The 26,183-nt window shown below is 42.9% G+C and overlaps 1 protein-coding gene across 1 annotated transcript; it reads left to right on the top strand.

Annotated features, from left to right (window-relative positions):
• Window positions 1–19,844: 19,844 nt before the first annotated feature.
• On the top strand, window positions 19,845–25,176 carry LOC310761860 (tigger transposable element-derived protein 1-like; the record flags this gene model as incomplete). Its single annotated transcript, XM_083612057.1, has 3 exons — window positions 19,845–20,149; window positions 20,637–21,748; window positions 25,000–25,176. The coding sequence occupies exons 2-3, from the start codon at window positions 20,654–20,656 to the stop codon at window positions 25,174–25,176; spliced, it is 1,272 nt and encodes a 423-aa protein (XP_083468183.1). The 5' UTR covers window positions 19,845–20,149; window positions 20,637–20,653.
• Window positions 25,177–26,183: the final 1,007 nt, after the last annotated feature.

The raw sequence follows: 26,183 nt of genomic DNA, 5'->3' as shown, positions 1-26,183 counted from the left end.
CCTGTCTTGTAATGCTCTAACAGGAAAGACATACAACCATTCATCTGTAACATATTAAAACCAGAAGAAATAAATTACTCTATAGATGAAGAATTATGGCTCGTGGAGAGAAATGTGCAAAGGTAGTTCAAAAAGCAGCTTTTACTAAAAAATTATTGCAACAGCATTTGAATTCCTAATGCATATTAAACCTCGTTTGCATAACCGTAAATCATCATTAAATATATATATATATGAAAATGTGGCTCAAACTTTTTAGAGGGCTGGGCTACTTCTTTTGAAACCAGTTTTGGTACTGGTATCTGGGCTGATTCCAGGAACAATGAAATGTAAAACCTAACCAGTTGGCCAAATGAAAACCCCAAAGCACCATGTTTCATAACTTTTTAGGGAAACTAAGAGCCAAAACCTCAGAAATAGTTGTCTGGTTATCTAGATAACCAGATCATTTCCCCCTCCACAGATAAAGCGGTTTATATTCAACATGCTCGCCTCAGCTCCTTGAATACAAACTGCTTTCTCTGCAGAGGGAAATTTTTAAAGGAATATTTCCCTCTCTGTAGAGACTTTAAAGGGGCTCCATATATTAAGGAAGTTTTTAATGTTTGATGTCATTTTAATTTGTTGGAAGCTGCCCAGAATGGCTGGGGGAACCCAGTCAGATGGGTGGAATAATAATAACAATAAATAATAATAACATTATTATTATTATTAAATTAGGCAATCACATGATCCTCAGTTACAAGAAGTCTGTTTATTTGAGGGTGCCCTCCCAGCACCACACAGCTGATTGGTGCTGAAAGGAGATAGCTGTAACTGATGATCAGGTGATTGGCAGTCACAGCAAGCTCCTTTCAACTTTGGCTGGTGTCAGTTACCTGCTGGCACCTGTCAAATTTGGCCCATGGGAGGGAAGATAAGGATTTGACCCATCATTCGGATCCAGTTCTCACCCCAACCCCAATCTACCCAAATTAAAGAATGAGTTTTTCATCTTGGCCTCTTTTTGCCATGAATTGCTCTAATTATTAATGATGCCATCTAGAGCAGGTGTCAGCAAACGTTTTCAGCAGGTGACTGGTCCACTGACCCTCAGACCTTGTGGTGGGCAGGACTATTTTTTTGGGGGGGGAATGAATGAATTCCTGTGCCCCACAAATAACCTAGAGATGCATTTGTCAGTGTTTGTAAAAAAAAAAAAAAAAAGGTTCTGACCTCCCTTTGTTGCCTCAGCCTGGTTCTTGGACCCTTGTCGGCATCAAAGAGTCCACAAGAAGAGTATCCTTGCAGTGTACTTTCTGCTTTTATTCTTAAAAGTCTTTCTGCAAACGCGACTGACCAACTGTACACACAACACTACCAGCTTTCACTAACCAACCAACCCAACCCAAACTAACATTTCTCACTCTATATGTACAACCTGGTGCAGACTCGTGCTAACCCAGCTTTTTAAGCATTAAAGAACACATTCTACTCATAAAAGGACATATTCTACTCATGTAAAAACACGCTGATTCCCGGACCACCCGCGGGCCAGATTTAGAAGGTGATTGGGCAGGATTCGCGCCCCCCGGGGCCTTAGTTTGCCTACCCATGATCTAGAGCAGTGGTGTCCAAACTTTTTTTCAAAAAGGGCCAGATTTTATGAAGTGAAGGACCACGAGGGCCAACCAAAGAGCCAACCCAAGTTGTTGACCTTTTTTAGGGTTGAAGTTGTTGAGCTTTTGTTTAGGGTTGAAATTGTTGGGCTTTTTTTCGGGTTCACGCATCTCCTAATTTTTTAGAAGAGCTAGAGAAAGCTAATTTTACCTCTGCCAATTTAAATATTCACTTTCAAAAACACAGTATTTAAGAGCTAACACTTCACTGGAAGACAATCATTCTCAAAATATTAGTGTCTCCTCTAATATTATTATTAGCCATGACCCAGTCAAAATGAAATGCATTTAAGATCCACTGTTCTCAGTGGGTGAGAGTTATGCACATACATAATACCCCATTGAATTTAATGGACCACAGAAGGGCTTAACTTTGGCCACTTTGCAGCCATTATTTGCCAGCTGCTGCTGCCCGACAGCTTTCAATAAAAATCACAAAACTACAATAAAATCCATTAGCAGCATCATGGACATACAATAACATTGCAAAATGGAAGCATTTATCACCAAAGACCATCTCTATCAATCATCTATAGCTTAAAATCATTTAAATGTGAGCCGAGTTGACCAATTATCCAGAGAAAGAGTTCCGTAAAACAAATTCAAGAAAATGTATAAACTGAACTGATGTGAAAACTGAACGGAGGAAATCAACAGACCCTCTGCTAGGGATGCCTAATGTTGACCAATGGCCAAACCTTCAGAGGACTCTAAGCATGAAGTGGGTGTGGCCAGAACATAAAATTGGGTGTGGTCAAATGCCTCCTACCCTTTTCTATACTCAGTTCTTTATAAATCCCTCCTATTGAGTTCAATGTGGCTTGCTCCTTGGTAAGTGTGCGTAGGACAGCAGCAAATAAATAAATAAATTAAATTTCCAAATATAGATATAAAATTCAGCATTCAATTTTAATTTTTTTGCATATTTGTGGGCTTCTTTTAATCGTTTTCTGCAGTGAAGCAACCACAATGCACACACAAAACTCTTTCCCATTCAATTCAATGGAGGCAGTCAGATGACTATGTAATATATTATTCTTTGTGAATTAAAACTGGAGTCAGAGTTGTCAATATCTTGGGGGGCCATGCTGCATGGGTGTGTGTGTTAAAATTTATGTCCCCAACTGCACTGCTGTTGGCCTTGGAGGAGGGTGGGGAAATTGGTGCCAATGGAATTGTGGCTGGTGGAGAAAGAGTTAAACCTCCCATCTCCTTGTGCTGTGGTCCAACTGGAAATCCTGACCCTGTCCAAGAATTATCATGTTAAAAACAAAAAAAAGATCCGCCCCCGACATGCTTCTAGTTTTGTTCAAGACCTCCAGAAACTGACAGTTTAGTGATCAATGCCCTGTCTCCAGCAGAAACAATTCACTCAAATTAACTGAGTAAACAGTGGATTTTTCATGATCAATGGCAATGGTCTCCAGTGTCTCGAAACCACCATATTCAGGACAATCACAATCCAATTTATTATTAATACAATTTATTAGACTGAAGGGAATCTGAGACAGGGCCTTCTCTGTGGTTGCCCCATATCTTTGAAATTCCCTCCCCGGGGAAATACACATGATTCCATAAATTCAGACATAACAGCCAGGATTAATGCAGACATTCCTTTAAGACATTTAAGAAAGGAAATAAAAGAACTCGCTCTATGTTTGGTAGATCTGTTGGTTCTTCAACTTCATTTATTTTTGGTTATTAACTAGATGATTGTTTGGAAATTTCATTTTTTAATTTCATATGATTTTATAAAATCAATAAACAACGTGAACCACCTTGAAAGAGCTATGCCTGAAGGCCAGGTGAGATCAATGTTTTATCATTTAGAATCATAGAATAGTAGAGTTGGAACAGACCCTGAGGATCATCTCCAGCGGTTCTCAACCTGTGGGTCCCCAGATGTCGTTGGACTACAACTCCCATCATCGCTGAGCTCTGGCCTTGCTAGCTAGGGGTGATGGGAGTTGTAGTTCAACAACATCTGGGGACCAACAGGTTGAGAAAGGCTGATTCTAGTCCAACCCCTTGCAATGCTGGAATATGTGGCCATCCCATACGGGGATCGAATCTGCAATCTTTGCTTTATCAGCACCATGCTCTAACCAACTGAGCTATAGCTCAGGGAGGCAACAGTCTTCACAATGGAGCATCATCTTGATATTGAGCTTTCCATGTGATTCAGCCTGCAGAAACCCAGGCAGCTGCCTTGTACTTCCAAAGGAACACTATACTGAGTCAGATACCCACCTATTCTCTACAGTGGCAGTAGCTTCCTAGGGTTGCAGGCAGGAGACACTCCCAAGCATACCTGGAGATGCTTGGGGTGGAATCTGGATCTTTCTGTATACAATTCAGATGCTCTGCTACCAAGCTATGGCCCTTCCTGTAGCTGAGGCACATAGAACATCTCTACACCAGTGATATGGGACGCGGGTGGCGCTGTGGGTTAAACCACAGAGCCTAGGACTTGCCGATCAGAAGGTCGGTGGTTCGAATCCCCGTGACAGGGTGAGCTCCCGTTGCTCGGTCCCTGCTCCTGCCAACCTAGCAGTTCGAAAGCACGTCCAAGTGCAAGTAGATAAATAGGTACCACTCCGGCAGGAAGGTAAACGGCGTTTCCGTGTGCTGCTCTGGTTCACCAGAAGTGGCTTAGTCATGCTGGCCACATGACCCGGAAGCTGTACGCCGGCTCCCTCGGCCAATAAAGCAAGATGAGTGCCGCAACCCCAGAGTTGGTCACGACTGGACCTAATGGTCAGGGGTCCCTTTACCTTTACCTTTTACACCAGTGATGGATACGACAGCTGCTGGTGCTACAAATTGCATCATTGCTATTTGCTTTGTGGAATTCAAGTTCAAACGCATTTTGGGCAAAATGTCACTTTTAGGTTGCATGCAGTGTGTCAAGGAAAGAAGCACCCCAATGCAAAATTTAGAGTCTTCTGTTTGTTTCTGTGACCACTACAGCTGAAATAAAATACAATTCGATGGCTGCAATAAACTCAGCCCGTTTATATTTTGTCCCACTCGGTTTGTTTTCCTCAGCGGCATAAATTAAGGATTCCATACATTTTTAAAAATGAAAAATCCCCCTGGTGTTTCTGTCTTTTCTAGCATATCATTATTCCAAATGATAACAAATGTTGGCATTAGTCATTTTGGCCTCATGGCCCGTGGGCTTTTACTGTTACTTGGTCATATTCAAATTTTTATTTGAGTTTAAATTGGAGGCAGAAATCCTTTGCCAGGCAAATTTCGGGGCAAACCACACATTCCAATCACAGGCAATTGAAACAGAGAGGCAGGAATAAGGTTTCAGAAAAAATAATAATAATAAGTATATCATTTCATCTTTATAAAGGTTGTTTCTCATAAAGAATTTTAGGGGAAGGAGGAATATCATTAATAACCTGTATTGGCTATATTATGGTACTTAATAATAATAAAAAATAAGGTTCACTTTCCAACGGCAAACAATGTCATTACCCAAATACATTCTGAATCTTTTTTTGGCTGCTAGCTATACATTTTCACCTAGCTGCAAGCAAACCCCAGGTAGCACATATAGGGCTTACTGCTGAGTGGTAGACATGCATAAGATTGTGTCTGTAGTGTTCAAAAGTGGTTATTGGCGATCCCCTTTTTAAAATGTGCAGTTAATGAGTATGCTGCGAAGACTAAAGATGCAAAATTTAGACCAGGATCCTTGGAAACAAGTTGCAAGTATTGCGCAGCAATAGGCCACGTGGGCTCATTGAACAGTAACCCCATGTCACCTGGCAAACTTCCTTTGAAGGATAGGGAGAAGTCTGCTCACCTTATTTGGTGGGTTTTGCCAGGACCACAGACCCTGTGGTGATCTGGTGAAGCGGCCGGGGTTTGACTGCCTTCCTGCTGGTGATTGGCGGTAGCTGGCAGGTACTGTATTGAGCAGGCTTTCCCCAGGGGTTGGATCTGACCAGCCAGTTAGTGCTGTTTGGCCTCACTCCCCTGGGGGAGGGGAGAGGGATAAATTGTGGCCTGGCTTGGCTAGGGAAACTGCAGCCTTCCAGATGTTTTTGCATAACAACTTCTGTCCGCCTCAAGCAGCCTGAACAATAGTTAGGATGATGGGAGTCGTAGTCTGGCAAGATCTTGCCCCCAACTCTAACTCTTTGACTCATAGTCTCTAATCTGAGCATGAGATCAGAAAGTGCTATAATGAATGGACCTGCTTTTGAACTAGACCAGGCATAGGCAAACTCGGCCCTCCAGATGTTTTGGGACTACAACTCCCATCATCCCTAGCTAACAGGACCAGTGGTCAGGGATGATGGGAACTGTAGTCCCAAAACATCTGGCGGGCCGAGTTTGCCTATGCCTGAACTAGACATTCTAGAAGAACCCTTTTTAAGTGAGTCACTGCAGAATTTTTCCTGAAGCAAAACTCAAAATGAATTCTGGATGGTCCTGTGGAGATGATCCATTTGTAGGAATATCATGGAAGATGAAATTATCTTTGATTAGCAGGATTATTTGGGTGGTTGTATGTTTGTTTGTTCAGTTGTTGTTTTTTAAAAAAACTATTCAGGTTGCTAGAAAATTCCACGCAAAGTGAATATGGTGAGGGATGCTTAGATAAAATATATAAGAGATGATTGATAGAAGAAAAAAAAATGCAATGAAAGTATTAAAAATGAGATTACTAAAATTATTCAATGGGTTTCATATATTTCCAGTTCAGTTCCCATCCCCTGTTCTTTTGTAAGCTTTCTCTTTCTCTTTCACTCTTTCACTCTTTCTCTCTCTCCCTCTCCAACTAACATCAGGTTATTTATTTAGTTGTTTATTTGCTCAGAAGTGCTAAAACCTATTGAATATGCATTGACTTAAGGGTATGAGGGCATCTCATTATTTTATTCAAGGACCTCTACAGAAATCTCCCTGGGATCATTGTTAGGAAGGATTAAACTTCTCTCCCCCCGACCACCACTTGGCCAGATGAGAGCGCACTGTCATACCAATGAAAACAGCTTTGGAGGCAAGTTGCCATAAATATAATTTGCCACAAACAAAAACAAACAAGATTGGAGATTGGAGATCAAATATTGGCAGGAAAGTGCTAAGTTTGCTGAAGATGAGCAAGCTTCTCCCAGAGCCCTTCAGATCATCGGTGTGCCAAAACAAACAGCAAAATGTCCATATGAAATGAATATCGCTGACGTGTGGGCATTTATTTTACATTTTCAAAGTTAAAAATAAGGTGACCTTGGAGACTGTACAGTAATTAAGAATAACAGTTTGGAGTGTTAAATAAAATAGCATTGGTGAAAATACTGGCTGTCTGGCATACAATTGGAACAAATTAGGAATATACGGCATTTTTCCCCTACTGCAAAAGAAACATTTCTCTATTCTTCGCCCTCCTATCAGTTTTATCACCCATACAATGGGCTTCCTTTATCTGTTATCTGCTTTGGAGCAGCTCCAATGCAGTCACATAACTCTTCCCCATTCACTTCAATGGAGCCAGTAAAATACCAATGCAGTTCATTCATTTGCACACATGGTTGCATCCTCTATTGAAGTGAATGTGGAGACTGAATTCTGCAGTTGCTCTGTGAGCCTGTCAGAGTGCCTGTGGGTTGGAGAGAAGACCCATCACTCTAAGATACCTGAACCCACAGCTTGGTCCAGCCTGATTTGAATCATAGAATCATAGAATCATAGAATCATAGGGTTGGAAGAGACCACAAGGGCCATCGAGTCCAACCCCCTGCCAAGCAGGAAACACCATCAGAGCACTTCTGACATATGGTTGTCAAGCCTCTGCTTAAAGACCTCCAAAGAAGGAGACTCCACCACACTCCTTGGCAGCAAATTCCACTGTCGAAAAGCTCTTACTGTCAGGAAGTTCTTCCTAATAGTAAGAGCTGTTCGACAGTCTTTGTTCTAAGAATAGCAGCCACTGACCTGACTCTGCCCATACAGTGTTGTATTTTCTTATTGCTATGGCTTCTTATGCCTCAGAAAAAACGATGCAAGTTTGAAAGCTTGCAAAATTTAATGAAATTTCATCTCTCTTTTTGGTGGGATAAATATTGCTGAAGACCAGGTTGTTCATCCAGGGTTTGGGTGCCAGGACTGATATTCATCTTAGCCGGCTAGTTGTAACATATCTGCCTCGTTTTCTTAGTAACTGTATCACAGGTGTGGATTTGTTCTAAGTGTAAGCCACTTTGGAAGTGCATTTGCATAGAAGACTGGGTCAGGAATGTTTTAAATAAATATAATAAATAGATGCTGACACTCTGATCCAGTGAATAATAAGTTGGATTGGTTTCCACCAGATACAATGCAGCAACCAGGTTCCTGAGCTATTGGGGCACTTCGTATGATTTACAGCCTACAATTGTCTGGGCTGGCTGAATTTGGCACAATCATTGGGCCAAAATATTGATATTAGTTGGAAGACTAGAATAATCTGCCAACAGTTTGGGAGAGTGGCAGAAAAAGAGGATGGTTTCAATGTGATCAACAACAGATATACGGTATACAGCCTCGGTCCAGCATACCTGAAGGAGCGTCTCCACCTCCATCATTCTGCCTGGACACTGAGGTCCAGTGCCGAGGGCCTTCTGGCGGTTCCCTCACTGTGAGAAGCCAAGTTACAGGGAACCAGGCAGAGGGCCTTCTAAGTGGTGGCGCCTGCCCTGCGGAACACCCTCCCACCAGATGTCAAAGAGAACAACAACTACCCGACTTTTAGAAGACATCTGAAGGCAGCCCTCTTTAGGGAAGCTTTTAATGTTTAATGGACTACTGTATTTTAATACTTTGTTGGAAGCCGCCCAGAGTGGCTAGGGAAACCCAGCCAGATGGGCAGGGTATAAATAAATTATTATTATTATTATTATTATTATTATTATTATTATTATTATTACAGATATGGCTGATGTTTAGACCAATGGAACTGGATAAAGAGAAAAAAACCTGATGTAGACTGCACCAGTTAGAGGAAAATAGAGTAGAAAGTAGTTCGAAAAAGCTAATAATCTTATTGACTTTCAATGGGAACTATATTAAGAAATCTCTCAGTGTGTTGTTGTTGTTGTTGTTCTATATATATATATATATAAATCCCCATCAGATAAATTCACTGAAGAAATAAGCAGATAGCTCAGAAAATTGTTGGGAATTTAAACAAAAAGAAAAAGAGGGGAAATAAACCCATAGTATTTGTTAACAATGAACTTGCTTATGCAGATGAGTTTCCTTACGGGGAATGTTGACTTGCTATTGGTGGTAGGGTATCCTGGGAAGGGGCATGATTGGAGCAAATGTCTGCCGCCCCTTGAATTTTCTGTGGGAAATTTTCACTGCACCCACCAAAGGAGCAGAAAAGAGTTGGTGAGGTCACAAGGAGTCACATGGCCTTGCAAAACTGGGGAGCAAGTTTTGACCCAGCAATCATTCTAGAAGCATTTCCCAGTCTTTCAGCTCTTAATTGATTCTGCCGTGCCTTCAGTGTTAAAGGAATAATAAACAGTAAATAATGTTATGTATATAATATTCACATGAAATTACACTGTAACAAGCAAACCACAGGAACTGTGAAATAGCTCGTGGTAATAAATCTATTTCAGATTTGTGATGAATTTTTTAAAGGTGTAGCGTGTCTTCATTGATACATGTAAGCAACTGGGAGATTATTATTTATTACTAATTTTGATAGGCTTTTTCTCTTATGTAAATCTGATGTAAATGCCGAGCTTCTTTCAAAATATTAACTAGCTGGAAAATAATTCACATACATTTTTGTGATGTTTAATAAATATAAAACAAAGCACATCAAACCATTTTATGTCTTCTTCAAAGCCTCTTCTAATTCAATAATGAAAGCAACATTACAGCAATATTCATTAAACACTTACAGGTTATTGACCTCCATAGCTGAACAGAACTGAGGCAGTCAGCCTTAAAGGACAAATATATCTTAATTTTTGTCATGGTTGGATTAATGGCTTGCCTTTATATGATAACATTTTCTATTCAGCTGTATGGGAGATGTACAAAACAGAGCATAAGACAAGGACTAGAAAACAAAGCAATAATAAGACTGACTGGACACACCATTCATTCAGTTTTACTCCATTGTGGTCTATAAGGCACTGTGTGTGTGTGTGTGTGTGTGTGTGTGTGTACACACACATACACACAATATGTTTAAGAAACAGAGTAACATACAATGATTCCCAGGCACTGTTGATTGTCCTCCATAATGTGGTCCAAAATAGAAGGATAAATTTAGTATAAGTGATCTTGGGTGTGTCTGGCAGAGTGGAAATGAAATTGTTTTGTTTTCCATGTCAATTAAGAATTCCTCAATTTTTGTTTTAATTTCTGTTAAAAAATTGAAATGTCAAGGTAAACCTTTTTTCTTTTCTTTTAAGATCTACCGGTGTGTGTGAGCAAGGCAAGAAAGGAAGTGGAAGCAAGAGGAATTTTCACTCTTCCATTCAGAAAAAACAGGAAATGTGGGCAACCAGTAGGCTGCAGAAAAAAATATATTAATGGGAATAAAATCACAACACCCTCAGCCACCTTGCAACAATGCGTCAAGCTGTGTGTTGCACCCCCTGAAATTTTAAAATGCCCTGCAAATGAGGCAGAAAAAAAAAGGAACCATAATTTTCAAAGGAAGAAAACTTTCAAGAAATTGATGGACAGGTTTTTAGTTATTTGCTTGGTCCACCAGTCTGCATTGAAAAGCACCAGCAAAACCTGGGTGAAATGCAGCGTAAGTTATAAGGTAAGTGTACAATATGTTTATTTGCTTTCCACACAGCACGGCAAGGCTGAAACAAGAACGTGGGAACAGGCTCTATAAATATCTTTAACTTAAAGGATGGTTCGCTAGTACATACACTTGCCTCCACTTGGGCTGAGTTCACATTGATCTGCTGTTGGATGCAAAGCTCATGTGGCCAATCAGAGAAGAAAGGATAGAAAACCTTGTACACTATTGTGGGCTCCTGGGGAATAAATAGCATTTTAAATACTGTATTGTATTCTTGTAAAAGTAAGGCTAGATTCTATAGTTTATTAACTGATGTCAATCCTATCTATTAATAGCAAGCTCATTCTGGATCCTTATATAGCCAAAACAGTGCCACCCATAGGTGCCAACTTCCTTCGGCCCTGGGTGCCCGAGCACCCAAAAAATTCCTCATGAAGGGACCAGGCACCCACAAATTTTGGTGCCAGGGACATGCACGTTGCATGGTACCCACAGCCCCAGGCACGCACGTGGCCAAGCTGGCACTCCTGGCACCACACACACACAGTAGGCTTAGGTGCATAGCTGTCAACGTACAGATTTGAAAATAAGGGACCAGCAGCCTCGAAAATAAGGGATCAGCAGCCAAAATAAGGGATTTTCTGGGCACAGGTATGCTCAACTTCTGAGCCCCTCCGAGCCAAAGGCACAAAGCCCAGCCAGCAGCCAAACGAAGCCTCAAGTGATGGTTCCCACAGCGCAGCAACCCAGCAAAGAGGATGCAGCAAGGAAAACCATCGTCACCTCTCTGCTGGGAAGTGCTGAGCAAAGGCGAGTCCCCAGGCAACGTGGCCGATTTGATTGGCACGAGGCATGCAAGCTCCACCCCCCCCAGTCGTTCTTAGACTCCTTATTGGGTGAGCAATGCAGCCAAGCAACACAGTTGGAGCCTCCCTCCTCCTTGGCTGGCAGGGAGCGAGGGAGAGGAGCTGCTTCCTTTGAAACCCAGGAAATTTAAGGGACATCATCAACGGCGCTGGGATAAGGGAGTTTGCCGCCAAATAAGGGACGGTTGACAGCTATGCTCAGGTGAATTCCTTGTTTTTGTGATGAATTCATCTGATGTCCTGGGGATCCCTAAAAACAAAATGGCAAGGAGTGAGCCTGCTTAATGGCCTGAGGGAAGATAGACGACTCTTGGAAGAGATGAAATGGAAAACGGGAGGAGGAATGGAATGAAGAATACAGGATCCAACCATTTCATACGGGGGTTCCATTCTCAGCCCCTGCACACATCAGCAGAGTGCATATAAGTGCGCCCTCCCTCATTCTGCCCCTCCCTGCCTCCATTTTGCCTCACTCTGTTCCACCCCATTCTGTTCTCCCATTTCGCCCTCTACCAGGTCCAAAAGGACCCCTGTGTTAGCAATAGCACGTCAGTTGGCCACACCTAAAATTGACGCCACCTGTACTGCAAGAGGGAATGGTTGGTTGCCTAGAACTTTGAAAAAGAGGCCCTGCACGCTGCAACATATCTGTTGCAGGCCCTGCTTCCACAAATCTACTGGTTGTGCAATACAAGGTCAGCTCCACAGCATGTATTTAAAGCACCATAATACCATTTTATATGGTATATTATAGGGCAGATCAAGGGTTCTGGGAAGGGTGCTCTGTGAAGTCAGCACCCTTAACAAACCATAGTTTCCAGAATTCTTCATTTGTATAATAGTGCTTTATATGTATGGTATGGATGGAATTCCTATTCAGTTGGCTTAAGGGGAACAAGAAGAGTCACTTCAGCAATGGGAGGTGGTTTATATGCTGCCTTTTAATGCTTTGTAAACAGGCATTTTTGAAACCTTGTTCTAGATGTACGCTGCTGCATTCCTACTCTGAAAGTCCTTTCTAACCTGGGTCCTATAGCAGCACTATTATGAGGTTCTGATGCATGTATTAAATCACAACAAAACGCTTTGGCATTTTGCCTGAAATCAGGCAGGTTGAACAAATCTGAATGCCCTTGATTTGAAATGCAAGGTCAAACTCTTAAATTTACTTCAGCGCAGGTTTCTGTATATGAAATTTCCCTCTTTCTGGACCTGACCTACGAGAGTTCGCCCAAAATTGCTTATATTTTTTACTTGGTGATCGACGTTTATGGCTCCTTTGCTGCGTGAGCTTTTAAATATATACAGTATTTAGGCATTTTGAAAATGAACCAAGATAGAAACTGTCAATTTTTTATGCACCTGTGTATTTAGGAGCACTTTCCAAAGGAGCTCTTTGACTTGATACAACTTAATAGCTCTGTTTGAGGCTGGGAAGATGATAAAACTCTTGGAGCTTTTAGGGCCTGCAAAGTCTGTGAAAGCCATACATAGAGGAGGGACTCTCTGAAAGGATTATTACTATGATAACCTTTAATAGCCCTGAAGGTTTTACTGCTGTGGGGGAAAAAGTTTGGTCCTGATTCCTCACCCATTAAAATTAATGGGAAGAATCCCATTTTGTTCAACTGGAGTTGAGCAGTCCTGCGCTTAATATACAGGAAGTATAAAATGTTTTTTTTTTCCCCTGAGAAAAGAAAAGGATGTCCAGATTTTAATCTTAACTAGTTTATTTGTTGGAGGAGAGGATAAAGTTGACCACTTCTCCTCCACACCACATACAGTGGTACCTCGGGTTACATACGCTTCAGGTTACATACGCTTCAGGTTACAAACTCTGCTAACCCGGAAATAGTGCTTCAGGTTAAGAACTTTCCTTCAGGATGAGAACAGAAATTGTGCTCCGGTGGCGTGGCAGCAGCAGGCGGCCGCATTAGCTAAAGTGGTGCTTCAGGTTAAGAACAGTTTCAGGTTAAGTACGGACCTCCGGAACGAATTAAGTACCTAACTCGAGGTACCACCCTACATGCAGATATGTCAAACACATGCACAGTAGGCTTAACTGTGTTCAGAGTCCCACACGGAAAAATGCTCCCACAGATTTGTAGCTAAATGTTAGGAGGCCTGTGTTGATGGTGCTGACTGACATCCTTTCATATCTTTCCTGCCCCTTCAAGCCGCAGCCAATGGATTTGATAAGGATGCAGGCTGCACTGGCTTGGGTCCTGAGATAACTGATTGAAACAAAGTTGTCCTAAGGACTGTGCAAGCAGAATAGCTACGCAAAGCTTAATGTAACCATAACATGCTTGCCGCTGATGTTGAATCACGGAAGAACTAAAAGCATCTAAGTCTGAATTAGTGTGTCTTTTCACTTTCTGTAATATTTTATTTCCATTGCCTTACAACAACAACAGCAACAACAACAACAACACCCTGATGAACATTTAAGCTTCAAATGTGCAGAGGTGAATTGCGAATCCTCGAAAGAAACGTTTTGCGATAGCCATCTGTTTTCTCTGGCCAACTGAATGCCAGCACCAATCAACAGTCCTTGAAATACATGGAAGTGAAATGTTATTGCAAGGAGTTTCTGATATAAAGGGCATTTATAACCAATGTCAATGAAGGGAGAAGTTATCATTCAGTGGTCTTCTATTACTGGAAATCAGATTGTGGAGTTTCTGAATGCGAATGAACTCTGTCCTTGCATAGAAGCAATCAATAAGCAGTGCCCCTGACTGGAACTCTTCATACTACCTTTAGACATTCTTTTCAAGGAAATAATAATTATAATGTTTATGTGATCGGATTTACATGGACGCCACTTTTTCTGAGTGTTTTGGGGGGGTGCGTGCGGATTATTAGGCCGAAACAAACATTCTCACTGCATTTAACAAAATAAATTGAATCACATGGCATAGAAATCATTACAAATAAGGTGTGCACAAATAAGCCAGCCTGCAATCACCCAAGTTTATTTTCTAAAATGAAATTAGTCTAGCTAAAAGTAATAATGTGGCTAAATCCTTGATACAACATCTTCTACAACTAATAAAGTCCTTTCTCTTAAATCAATAAAAGTGTCCTGATATAATTTAGTCAGGAGAAAGACTATTTGTATATTGCACACAGATTTTCCTGATTCTCATGTACCCATGATGACATTGTCTTTTGGCAAGTATTTGAGATGTCGTAACGTCTTCATTCATTTGGTCCCCCCCCCCAAAGGACGGCCTATTTCAAAAGTCTAGAGCAGATAATGTGCTAAATGTGTGGACTGTGTCAGTCATTTGATGTATGCTGTAGACAAAGGCTGCATGTGCCTGCAATGCTAAGCCATAGTTTAGGGTTTCATTCAAGAGCCTTGAACTGGTACTGCTCATCCTCTCGCCCTCTCTTCTCCTCGGGTGCACATGCAATAAGAGGATTGGAAGCTTCCCTTTCCAATTAACTGCATTTTCTCATTGTGTGTTTGAACTCAAACACACGGTTGCAGATGTTATCAGTTTAAGAGACCAACATCAAGCCAGCGGCTAGTGATCTTGGCGCAACAAAGCACAGTTAACACTGGGAAGCACAGTTCCCAAATCATATATATATGGAGAAACCATGGTTAGATGAAAAGGGAAGTGATAGCTCCCAGCTTCTATTTTGCAGCAGTGATGAAGGAAGAGAGAGGACGAGGAGGCTCACAAATGTGATGGAGAATTACGGCGTAGCATTATGTGCAAACCGGGTAAAAGTGTAGAGCCAGTTCACAGTTCAGATAAGACATTTAGCAATGTGATGCAAAGGCACTGGGGGATCCTTTTGCATTGTGAAATGACCACCTAGGGCAACCCCACATACAAGCTTTGACGTAGACTTTTGTTGTTTAGTTGTTTAGTCATGTCTTACTCTTTGTGACCCCGTGGACCAGAGCACACCAGGCACTCCTGTCTTCTACTGCCTCCCGCCGTTTGGTCAAACTCATGCTGGTAGGTTCGAGAACACTGTCCAACCATCTCGTCCTCTGTCGTCCCCTTCTCCTTGTGCCCTCAATCTTTCTCAACATCAGGGTCTTTTCCAGGGAGTCTTCTCTTCTCATGAGGTGGCCAAAGTACTGGAGCCTCAGCTTCAGGATCTGTCCTTCCAGTGAGCACTCAGGGCTGATTTCCTTCAGAATGGATAGGTTTGATCTTCTTGCAGTCCATGGGACTCTCAAGAGTCTCCTCCAGCACCATAATTCAAAAGCATCAGTTCTTCGGTGATCAGCCTTCTTTATGGTCCATGTAGACTACCTCAGTCCTATGTTGATTTAGGTATATGCTGGAGTGAAGCCACTGGAGTGAAGCCACTCTGCTCTGTCATCACATGAAAACTTTTGGCGTTCATTATTTATCTAAGCTGAGTTTGTGTCACTAACACAACTTAGAATGACAGAATCATACCCTAAAAGCGTGTGCGCACACACAGACACACACACAATGAAACAAGTTAGCATTATATAGCTACTGTATGGTTAGGAGAAATTGGAGTTTAAGGGCGTTAGAAGGTAATGAGCAATTCATTAAGAGATCTCAGTGAAGCACCCTAACATTCTTCAGGTATCCTAATTTCTGGCCAGACAAACGTCTGATTTCTAAAGAGGTTTAAAATTTTATTGCAAGCTGATCAGCCTAGGTTAAGACACTCAAGTGACACTTAAAAATATTTGTTAGCTATTGGCTCTTGCAAACTGTTTGCTTGTGTGGCAAAGTCCCTTAATTCTAATGGTATTCATTCCATTATTATCTTGAGACCATTCAATTTTTCATCATGGTGAAAAGCAAAAGAAGAAGAAATAAATAATTAAAATTAACCTGGAATAAAAAATTAATAATACTGCAGATATTACCATACATATTTTACACTGACCTTTAATATTGATTCTTCTTCTCACATAGCGTTCATAAGGTTTATCTACATATGAGTAAAAAGAAGTGCTGTTTGTACATTTTTGGTTCAGTTTGGTGATAAACAGGTTGAGGCAGGGGCGTAGGAAGGAAGGGTGGGGGTGGTGACACCCTCCAGGCGGATTGCCGCGCTGCCCCCCCCCCCGGGCACCAATTGCTGCACTGATTGCCCCCCTTGACTCCGATCGCTGCACTGATCGCCCCCCTGAGCTAGATAGACCAATGGTCTAACTAAATATGTTTGCTATGTTCTATCACTCTAGACTCCATCTCTATAGGTCTTGGAAAGCTTCTCCATCTTCTAGAGCTGGGTTTCCCAAAGCTGGGTCCCCAGCTGTTTTTGGAATAAAATTCCCATCATCCCTGACCACTGGTCTTGCTAGCTAGGGATGATGGGAGCTGTAGTCTAAAAACAGCTGGAGAACCCAGCTTGGAAAACACTGTTAGAAGGTTCTTTTTCTCCAACATGGGAATGGGAATGATATGTTTATTACTACCATGTCCACATGGAACATCTTTAGCATGAGATCTGTGCCCCATTGCAGGAAGCTTCCAATGAAAAACCTTTTGTAACCTCCACGTCTCCTTGCTCTCTTCTAAGACTAGAGTTGGGCTCTCTGGGTCTAGAGTTTTGAGTCGGTTTTGTGACATAATTTCTAGGGCTCCACAACAATGAAACAGCTTCATGCCTGCTTTATATGTGAAACCACCAGAGGGAAAATATCTGTCTGATACATAGAACTGCTCAATCTTCGCTGCACAGCCCTCAAACTACCATCAAAGGTCTGGACTGAATGTAATATTTAGAAAGCCTAAAGCCACAGAGAGGCCTATAGGAGCCCACCCTCCTAGGGATATTTCAAACCCTCTCTTTGAATTTGTGGTTCAAAAAAGGTCAATCTTTTACCTGCACAGATAAAAGGACCGTATCGTACCAAATTGATCAGTAAGAAATAAAGTTGTGCCCACCTTTCAGAGTTCCAGCCAGTGAGCACAAAGACACGGGGAAAGCTGACAGGCCCTCAAATAGAATTAACATGCATTGAATATTTTATTAATGCTGGCTCTTTAATGAGTTTGAGTTAAAACTGAACATATTCGGCTACCTGTACCCAGTTCCAGATGTTTTGTAGCAGTTCTCCATGTTCTTAGGGTTCTCACAGATGATCTGTTGATTCAGCACTCGTCCTGATTTGCTTGCACAAAGCTTATGCAAGGGTTAGACTCTGTCCAGTCGTTACTGAGCTTTTGTTCTGATTTGTTCACAGGGAAGTTATACGACAATGAGGATGAGTCCTGTTTTCCTTGCATACTATTTGTACATCTTCCCATCATTAACCCCACATGTTTCAGTGCACTTCCAGGTCACTTTCCTAACCTCAAAAAGTCCAGTTGTTGTGCACAGGCAACAGAGTGCTTGAGTCCACTTGCGTTGCATGAACCTACAATTCTGGCATGTATCCACACACACACACACACACACACACGATACTGGTGCTGCTGCCTCAGCACCAACATGTTTAGCTACAGACCTGGAATCAGAACACTTGGAGAGTTTAAAAGCAAGATCTGGAGAGTTCAATAGATGTTCCAAGATACTTCCCTTGCTCTTTAGAAGCTCAGAGGATCATCACTCCGCCCTCTAGACCCAGGTCTTTGTGTGGTCTTGAAGCTGAAGATGTTTACAGACACTGTTGTGAAATGTTGAGAGTGCCAGGTTACAGCCAAGGAGATACGGGGTCACGTCATCAGCCATGAAAATCACTGTGGGCACTGGGCCATTATCTCTCAGACTAGCCTACCTCTAGGGGTGGCCTGGAAGAGATAAATGTGGGGATGCAAAAAGAAAGCCATGTCTGCCACCTTGCTAAATATTAATATTGATATTATTATTAATAATAATATAATAATAATAATTTATACTGCGCTCATCTGGGTATTTATACCCCGCCCATCTGGGCGGCTCCCAACAGAATATTTAAAATACAATAAAACATTAAACCTTAAAAGCTTCACTAAATAGAGCTGCCTTCAGATGTCTTCTAAAAGTCAGATAGTTGTTTATTTCCTTGACATCTGATGGGAGGGCGTTCCACAGGGCGGGCGCCACTACGAAGAAGGCCCTCAGCCTGGTTCCCTGTAACCTCACTTCTCACAGTGAGGGAACTGACAGAAGGCCCTTGAAGCTGGATCTCAGTGTCCAGACAACAATAGGGGTGGAGTAACTCCTTCAGGTATACTGGGCTGTGGCCGTTTAGGGCTTTAATTATATAAATAACTCCTCAACACAATTGCCCAGAAGTCCAATGAAACACGCTGGCTTTGCCTATAGCTGATAGACTGTTCAATTGCTCCTCTTTTACTCTGGCAAATGCCATTCTACACTACATTGCCTGCTCCATTGCTTGTCACAATGTCCCTAATCCATGCCTGCCTATGAGTAGAGATAAATAATGGTTCTAGTCAGCCCAAAGGACTCAGTGAAGTGACTGTCTCTGGCATGTGCTGATTTGACAGGTATTGCTTCTTTGTTTCCTCCTAGGAGATATAATGACATAAAGCTTTTGTCTGAAAATGCTATGCATTAAGGTCACTCCACACTTACATGGTAAATAAAGTGCAGCTAGTGAACAGATGATATAGATGATGTCCATTGTTGTCATAAGCGTAAGAGGAATCCATGGATGGGTGAGAAAGGAAGGGAAGGATTGATGTATGTCATTCTGCTTCATAGAAAAGCAATATTCAGATGCAATAAGGCTTTGCCATCTTCATGAATGGTTTCCCTAGATACATGCATGTGGAAAACATTTGCAGAGCTGAAATGTTTTATGCCTGTGTAAGCTTTAGTTGACTCCTTTGCCTAACCTTTGGCCAGTTGATTTTGATTATTCCACAAAGTCTGGTTGTGGGAATAGACTCTCCACATGCCTGGCAGACAGTAGGACCATCATCATGTATGTGAGAGACAGCTCTGCTAACATAATGTATCCAGGAAAGTATGCTCATGTTTTTATTTGTGCATCTGCATTGTACTTTGTGTTTCCAAGTGTTTTCCCATCCAGATAGGGCCAGACCTCCTTAGCTCCAGCAACAGAAACTACATCAGAGAGGGATGCTTCTTTTCCTTCTTGCCTTGCCACAGAAATCCAGTTCCCGTGGTTCGCAGTGATCCTAGATACTGCATTGAGCATGTTGGACAGATACTGGAAACTATGGGAACTATGTTTCCCATGAGACCCAGTGGCCACTCTTGCTTTTAACTGGGAAGCTAAGGAAGGCACAGCCATGGAACTCTCTCCATGACAGGCACAACTAGGTGACTATCAGAAATTGGAAGGCAAATGAACATAGGAAGCTGCCTCATACCTCACAGCCCATCTAGCTCAGTATGGTCTACAATGACCGGGATTTCAGAGAGGGCTCTACCATGAAAAGGATGTCATGCATTGAGACTGTACTGGATCCATTTCTGGTCCAACCTGGTGGAGTTGTCCAACCATCACTACAAATGTGAGTAACTTGAGCTGAAACATCTATAAAGTAATAATTACAGCAGAGGAACTCGGGTGAATTTTATCAAGAGAAGAGGCTATACAGTGGTACCTCGCAAGACGAATGCCTCGTAAGACGAAAAACTCGCAAGACGAAAGAGTTTTTCGTTTTTTGAGCTGCTTCGCAAGACGAATTTCCCTATAGGCTTGCTTCGCAAGATGAAAACGTCTTGCAAGTTTGTTTCCTTTATCTTAAAACCGTTAATACCCAGGGTGCATTGCTTGAAGAGGTGCACTTGTGACTTGACTTCGAGGAGCAACTCATAGCACGCGGTGTGATAGCCTTTTTTGAGGTTTTTGAAGACTTTGGTGATTTTTGAAGCTTTTCCAAAACTTCTTTTGCAGCCATTTGGTAAGTTAAACTTTTAAAACTTTTTGGGGGGGTTTTGGATTTTGGGTTGGGGTGTTTGGAATTCAAGGGCTTGGTGTTGGGGAGGGGTTTGCAAGAATCTGGAAGCTTGTGTATTTTTTTCCTGCATTTTTATGATTTTTTTGTGACCATTGGGGCACTCTGCTGTTGTTAAAAAAAAAAGATTTCTGGGTTTGGATTTCTGTGTGGTGGCTGGCTGGGGGAATAGTTGAGAAGGGGTTTGCAAGAATCTGGAAGCTTGTGTGTTTTTTTCCTGCATTTTTTATGATTTTTTTGTGACCATTGGGGTACTCTGCTGTTGTTAAAAAAGAAGATTTCTGGGTTTGGATTTCTGTGTGGTGGCTGGCTGGGGGAATAGTTGAGAAGGGGTTTGCAAGAATCTGGAAGCTTGTGTGTTTTCTAGGAGGTTTGGTGCTTTTGAATTTTTTGGATGTGAAGCACTGATTTTTTGGGGGGGGGGGTTGCGAAGGTAGGAGCTGTGCTGCCATGGGGCCCAAGAAGACTGCTGCTGCAGAGGCTGGCGAGAGGAAGAAGGAGAAGGTTACGCTGGAAATGAAGAAGGAGATCATCCGGAAGCACGACGGTGGAATGCGTGTGACAGACCTCGCCAGGGAGTACGGGAGGAATCCATCGACCATCGGGACCATCCTGAAGATGAGGGAGAAGATCCTTGCGACTGATGTAGCCAAGGGAGTCACCAGGATCGTGAAGAACCACCCAGCTGTTCTGGAGGAGGTGGAGAAGTTGCTGCTCATCTGGTTAGAAGAGAAGCAGCGTGCAGGGGACACAGTGACTGAGGCCGTCATTTGTGAGAAGGCCAAGGCCTTGCACGTAGACCTCGTCCGGCAACAGCCAGGAACCTCAGGCGAGCCAGAAGTCTTCAAGGCAAGCAGAGGCTGGTTTGACCAGTTCAAGACGAGATCTGGAATCCACAGCGTGGTCAGGCATGGAGAGACTGCCAGTTCTGATGTTCCTGCGGCTGAAGACTTTGCAGCGGAGTTCCTGGAGGTTGTGACGACAGAGGGCTACGTTCCACAGCAGGTCTTCAACTGCGACGAGACCGGGCTGTTTTGGAAGAGGATGCCCAAAAGGACTTTCATCACTCAGGAGGAGGCCAAGTTGCCTGGCCACAAGCCCATGAAGGACAGTCTGACCCTGCTCTTCTGTGCCAACGCAAGCGGCGACCTGAAGATCAAGCCCCTGCTGGTGTACCACTCGGAGAACCCACGGGCCTTCAAGAAACACAAGGTCGACAAGGAGCAGCTAAGTGTCATGTGGCGATCCAACAGTAAGGCTTGGGTCACACGTGTGCTGTTTGTGGACTGGGTCAATCTTGCTTTTGGCCCTGCTGTCAAACAGTACCTGCTGGACAACGACCTGCCGCTGAAGGTTTTGCTTCTGATGGACAATGCTCCTGCTCATCCTAAAGGCCTTGAGGAGGACTTGTTGGAGAAGTTCAGCTTCATCAACATCATGTTCCTGCCGCCTAGCACCATGCCACTGCTCCAGCCGATGGATCAGCAGCTCATCGCCAATTTCAAAAAACTCTACACCAAGGAGCTTTTCAGGCGATGTTTCGAGGTGACTGACTGCACCAACATCACCCTGCGGGAATTCTGGAAGGACCACTTCGACATCGTCACCTGCTTGAAGATGATCACCACGGCCTGGGACGGGATCAACCAGAGAAATTTGAATTGCGCTTGGCGCAGCCTGTGGCCGGACTGTGTGGCACCAAGTGACTCTGATGCACCAGAGTCAACAGTGGTGCAGGACATTGTTTCCTTGGGGAGGACCATGGGCCTGGAGGTCACAGAGGAGGACATCAGCGAGCTGGTGGAGGAGCACGACCACGAGCTGACCACCCAGGAGCTGATCGAACTGCAGGCAGAGGCTGCGCAGGAGCAGGCCTCGCTGGAAGAGGAGGAAGCAACTGAGGAACTGCTGTCCTCCAAAGAACTGATACGAGGGTCATGTCGTCTTTCAGGGAGGTGCTGAAAAGGCGGATGAAGCAGCAGACCATGGACAGGTTCTTCAGCAAGAAGCAAAGAGTGGAAGAGGAACCTTCTTCGAGTTGTCCCCCAGAGTCTTAGAAAATGTATGTACAGTACTATACACTTTGGTGATTTTTAAATGCTTTTCTGTCATGTTTAGAAACTTAAATTATTGTTCCTTCAATTTTTGAAATGCTCTTTACAGTATGTGTGACTTTAAAGAGCACTTAATAAACTCTTTTTGTACCAAATTTGGCTTTGTTTGGACTTTTTTTGACCATAGGAACATATTAACTGATTTTCAATGCATTCCTATGGGAATCCGTGCTTCGCAAGACGAAAAATTCGCAAGATGAAAAAACTCGCAGAATGAATTAATTTCGTCTTGCGAGGTACCACTGTACTTAGATGATGGAATACCCAACAGGCTGAGTGGATTTTTACATGTTAATTTATTTTAAGAAGCAGTGTATTGTTGCGATACTGTTTCTGGAAATAAATGTGTGCCATGGGGAAGGTCTAATAAAACAGAAGTGCCAAATCAAACCCACTCCACAGAGGAACAACTGAAGCATAATAGTGCAAGCAACAAACACTGGAAAAATCCAATACTCTTTTGCAATCTAAGAATAAAGGAATTCATGCCTTCTCTCCCACTACCGTGGCCACAGTCACAGTCTGAGCCGAGATGGCAAAGGTTAATAGCCTTCTCGGATGACAGCAGCTATTCCTGTTTTCACATGGACTTCAGGAGCTGCTCTTAGAGTTCACATTACATGAAGAGTTTGTGTACTGCTCTTTACATCGTATGCCACCTCTGGCTCTGAAAGTACTGCCAACAAGAAGACACTCTGCCAACATCATTCACTCCACGTCTGGGCTATGAACTAACTAGTTAGGAGAGAGAGAGGGAGGGAGGGAGGGAGGGAGAGAGAGAGAGAGAGAGAGAGAGAGAGAGAGAGAGAGAGAGAGAGAGAGAAACCTCAGGCTTTGGTTCAGTTCTATATGAAAGAAAATCTGAATTACCAAAAGCAGAATTCCTTTACTGAAATTAACAATAGCAATATCCTTCAATTAGGGATGGAGAAGAAATTGGATTTTGTTTCTGTTTGAGTGAAAAATTATGCTTTTTGCACACCTTGAATGAGTGGGCAAACCAAAACTACCCTGCAAGATTCACAATTCCCCTAATTTTGTGATGCAATTCTCCAAGTAAACAATATGTACAAATATGTGTCTATTTGGAGGAAATGTGTGCAAAAACACATATAGTTATCAAAATATCATACAAAAATGCATTATATTAGGGAAGTTGCTTGCAAAAAGTGTATATTAGTCAGAAATGCATAGAAAAAATGAGTTTATTTGGAGAAATGAGCACTAAAAAGGTCATGAATTTTACTGAGGATTTTTTTAAAAAAGGCAAATTGATGCCAAAATGTGAACTCAATTTAAGATTGGAAAAATTGGGGGGGGGAATGATAGATTCATCCACCCCTAATTATAATAGCCAGCTCCAACAGTCTTCCTATTTGTCATTCTCTGAGCTGCCACACACACACACACACACACACACACACACACACACACACAGAGAGAGAGAGAGAAGACACCAAAGATACATTGCCTCCCTCAGTTAAGAAAGAATTTACCAGCTAGGAGAGCAACAGAGGTGAGTTATGCTCAGTATTTTGACAATGATTTGGGAAGGATATCTGGATGCATTGGTTCCTTCCTACTCATCTCTCAAAAGGTAGGTGGAGGAAATTCAGGAGCATAGGAAGACCTTATACTGAGTCAGACCACTGCTTCATCTTGCTCAGCACTGTGTACACTGACCCTCAGTGGCTCTCCAGGGTTCCAGACAAGTGTCTTTCCCTGCTCTACCTGGAGATGCTGGGGACTGAAACACGGACCTTTTGCTGGTTTCAAGGTGGTGGAGGAAAGCAGGCAATGCAACAGAGGTGAGTAAGGATGGTGAAGAAGAAGAAGAGGAGGAGGAGGAGGAGGAGGAGGAGGAGTAGTTCGGATTTGATATCCCACTTTATCACTACCCGAAGGAGTCTCAAAGCGGCTGACATTCTCCTTTCCCTTCCTTCCCCACAACAAACACTCGATGAGGTGAGTGGGACTGAGAGACTTCAGAGAAGTGTGACTGGCCCAAGGTCACCCAGCAGCTGCATGTGGAGGAGCGGAGACGCGAACCCGGTTCCCCAGATTACGAGTCCACCGCTCTTAACCACTACACCACACTACACCAGAAGAGGGAAGGATGGAGAAGGGGATCAAGATGAGCATGTCTGAAGGTTCGGATTCCACCACCAGTCCAACATGGCCTCTCCTGCTTGTGGGACCATTCATCATGTATGCCATTCATCAAGGGCTCATCAGGTGGCAGCTGAAGAGTAAAAGTGGGATGAAGTAGGAATGTTAGTTAAAGTGGGACAGAATATGACAAAAAGAGACCTTTAAAATGAGCTTCATGGGCTTTTAACTAGCATGTGAGTGTTGGATTGGGATGTGAAGAGATTAAGGGTCAAATCCCTGTTTAGAAATGTATTTGCCATATGTTACAACCAGAGATGCTCCAATCAATCTGGAGGCTGCCCAGTCCAGCTATGGTGTCTGAGTCTGGTTTGCTCCCCCTCCCCATTTACTGCTGGATTATTATTATTTTTTACAGGTATAACTTTTGCCCCTTTTTACAAAAGTTAATCAAATTTGCAGGTATGTCTCATATATCATTATGAGAAATTGAGTTGTGGGTTGAGATGTGAATTCTTCCAGGAAAGGAACAAACGGGTTTCCCTTTCATTTTTCAAACTTTTTTTTCTTCAGAGATTGACAGCTGAGCAGTTAAAACTTCATGCAAAGTTCTTTTTTAAAAAAAGTGGGAAAGAGAAAGCCATTCACAGTATTCCTGATGCCACGTGTAAGCCTGGGCTGGAGCAGCAATTGGGGTGGCCAAGGGGAATAGAATGTGGCGTGTTGGAGAAACCAGGATGGCATGAGTAGCATCTGGCAGCGCCACTGTTTAGATGGATTTGTAGTTATCACAAAACCAGAAGCTTGAAAACCATTTAAGCCTGTTAGGTAAAGAAGAATGAGTTTCCTTCACCAGATCTTCATTGCTATCATGTGCAGATTAGTCTTTTCACCCTCAGCAAACAAAATCTGTGCTCTTTTCTTCTGCATATTGTGAAGTGCAGCTCAGAGGAAAGGGGAGCAAACTGTGTCTCTGTATCTCTAAGCATATTTTTAAACAAGAATTACCAACCATTTGGGGCATGTGGGAGCATCTGCAAAACAGAGAAACTACAGTGGTACCTCGGTTCAAGAACAGCCCTGTTTACGAACTATTCAGTTTACGAACTCCACAAAACCGGAAGTAGTGTTCCGGTTTGAGAACTTTACCTCGGTCTACGAACAGAGGCCAAATGGTGGAAGGGCACTAGCGGAAGGAGGCCTCATTAGGGAAAGCACGCCTCGGTTTAAGAATGGTTTCGGTTTAAGAACGGACTTCCAGAATGGATAAAGTTCTTAAACCGAGATATCACTGTATTGTAGACACCCCACATACTGCAATGTAGGTTTCTTTCATGCTTTTTCTTTTTGACAGAGGGAGACACTGAGTGTACCTAGAAAAATCTCTGCAAGCACATGTTTGCCCACAGACCCCAGATTGGCAACCCCTGGTTTAGAGGGTAAAACCCTGGTGTGACCTCCAATGTCCCAGGCAACCAGACGCATTCGGGAACGAGAACTCTCTTCATGACTTACAAGCCTCTACTTGTTGCTGAAGTATATGGGAACTACCAACAAGTATCCCAAGAAGGAGAAGGGGACTGTGTATTTCTTCACTCAAGGCTTCACTCAGAAGCAGGTCAGGGGTAAAAAAGAAACAGTTTGCTTGGTCTCTTCTCAAACTCTGCAGACACTTCCTGCGCTTCTCCTGTTGGCCCAGCTACACTCTCTTCTTGACTTCACCCCTTATAGGGGAGTCCTTGGTTTGTTTGCATCGA

Source organism: Podarcis filfolensis (genome assembly GCF_964270895.1).
Source record: "Podarcis filfolensis genome assembly, chromosome: 4".
Lineage (NCBI taxonomy): Eukaryota > Metazoa > Chordata > Lepidosauria > Squamata > Lacertidae > Podarcis > Podarcis filfolensis.
This window is presented reverse-complemented; position numbering and strand designations above follow the sequence as displayed.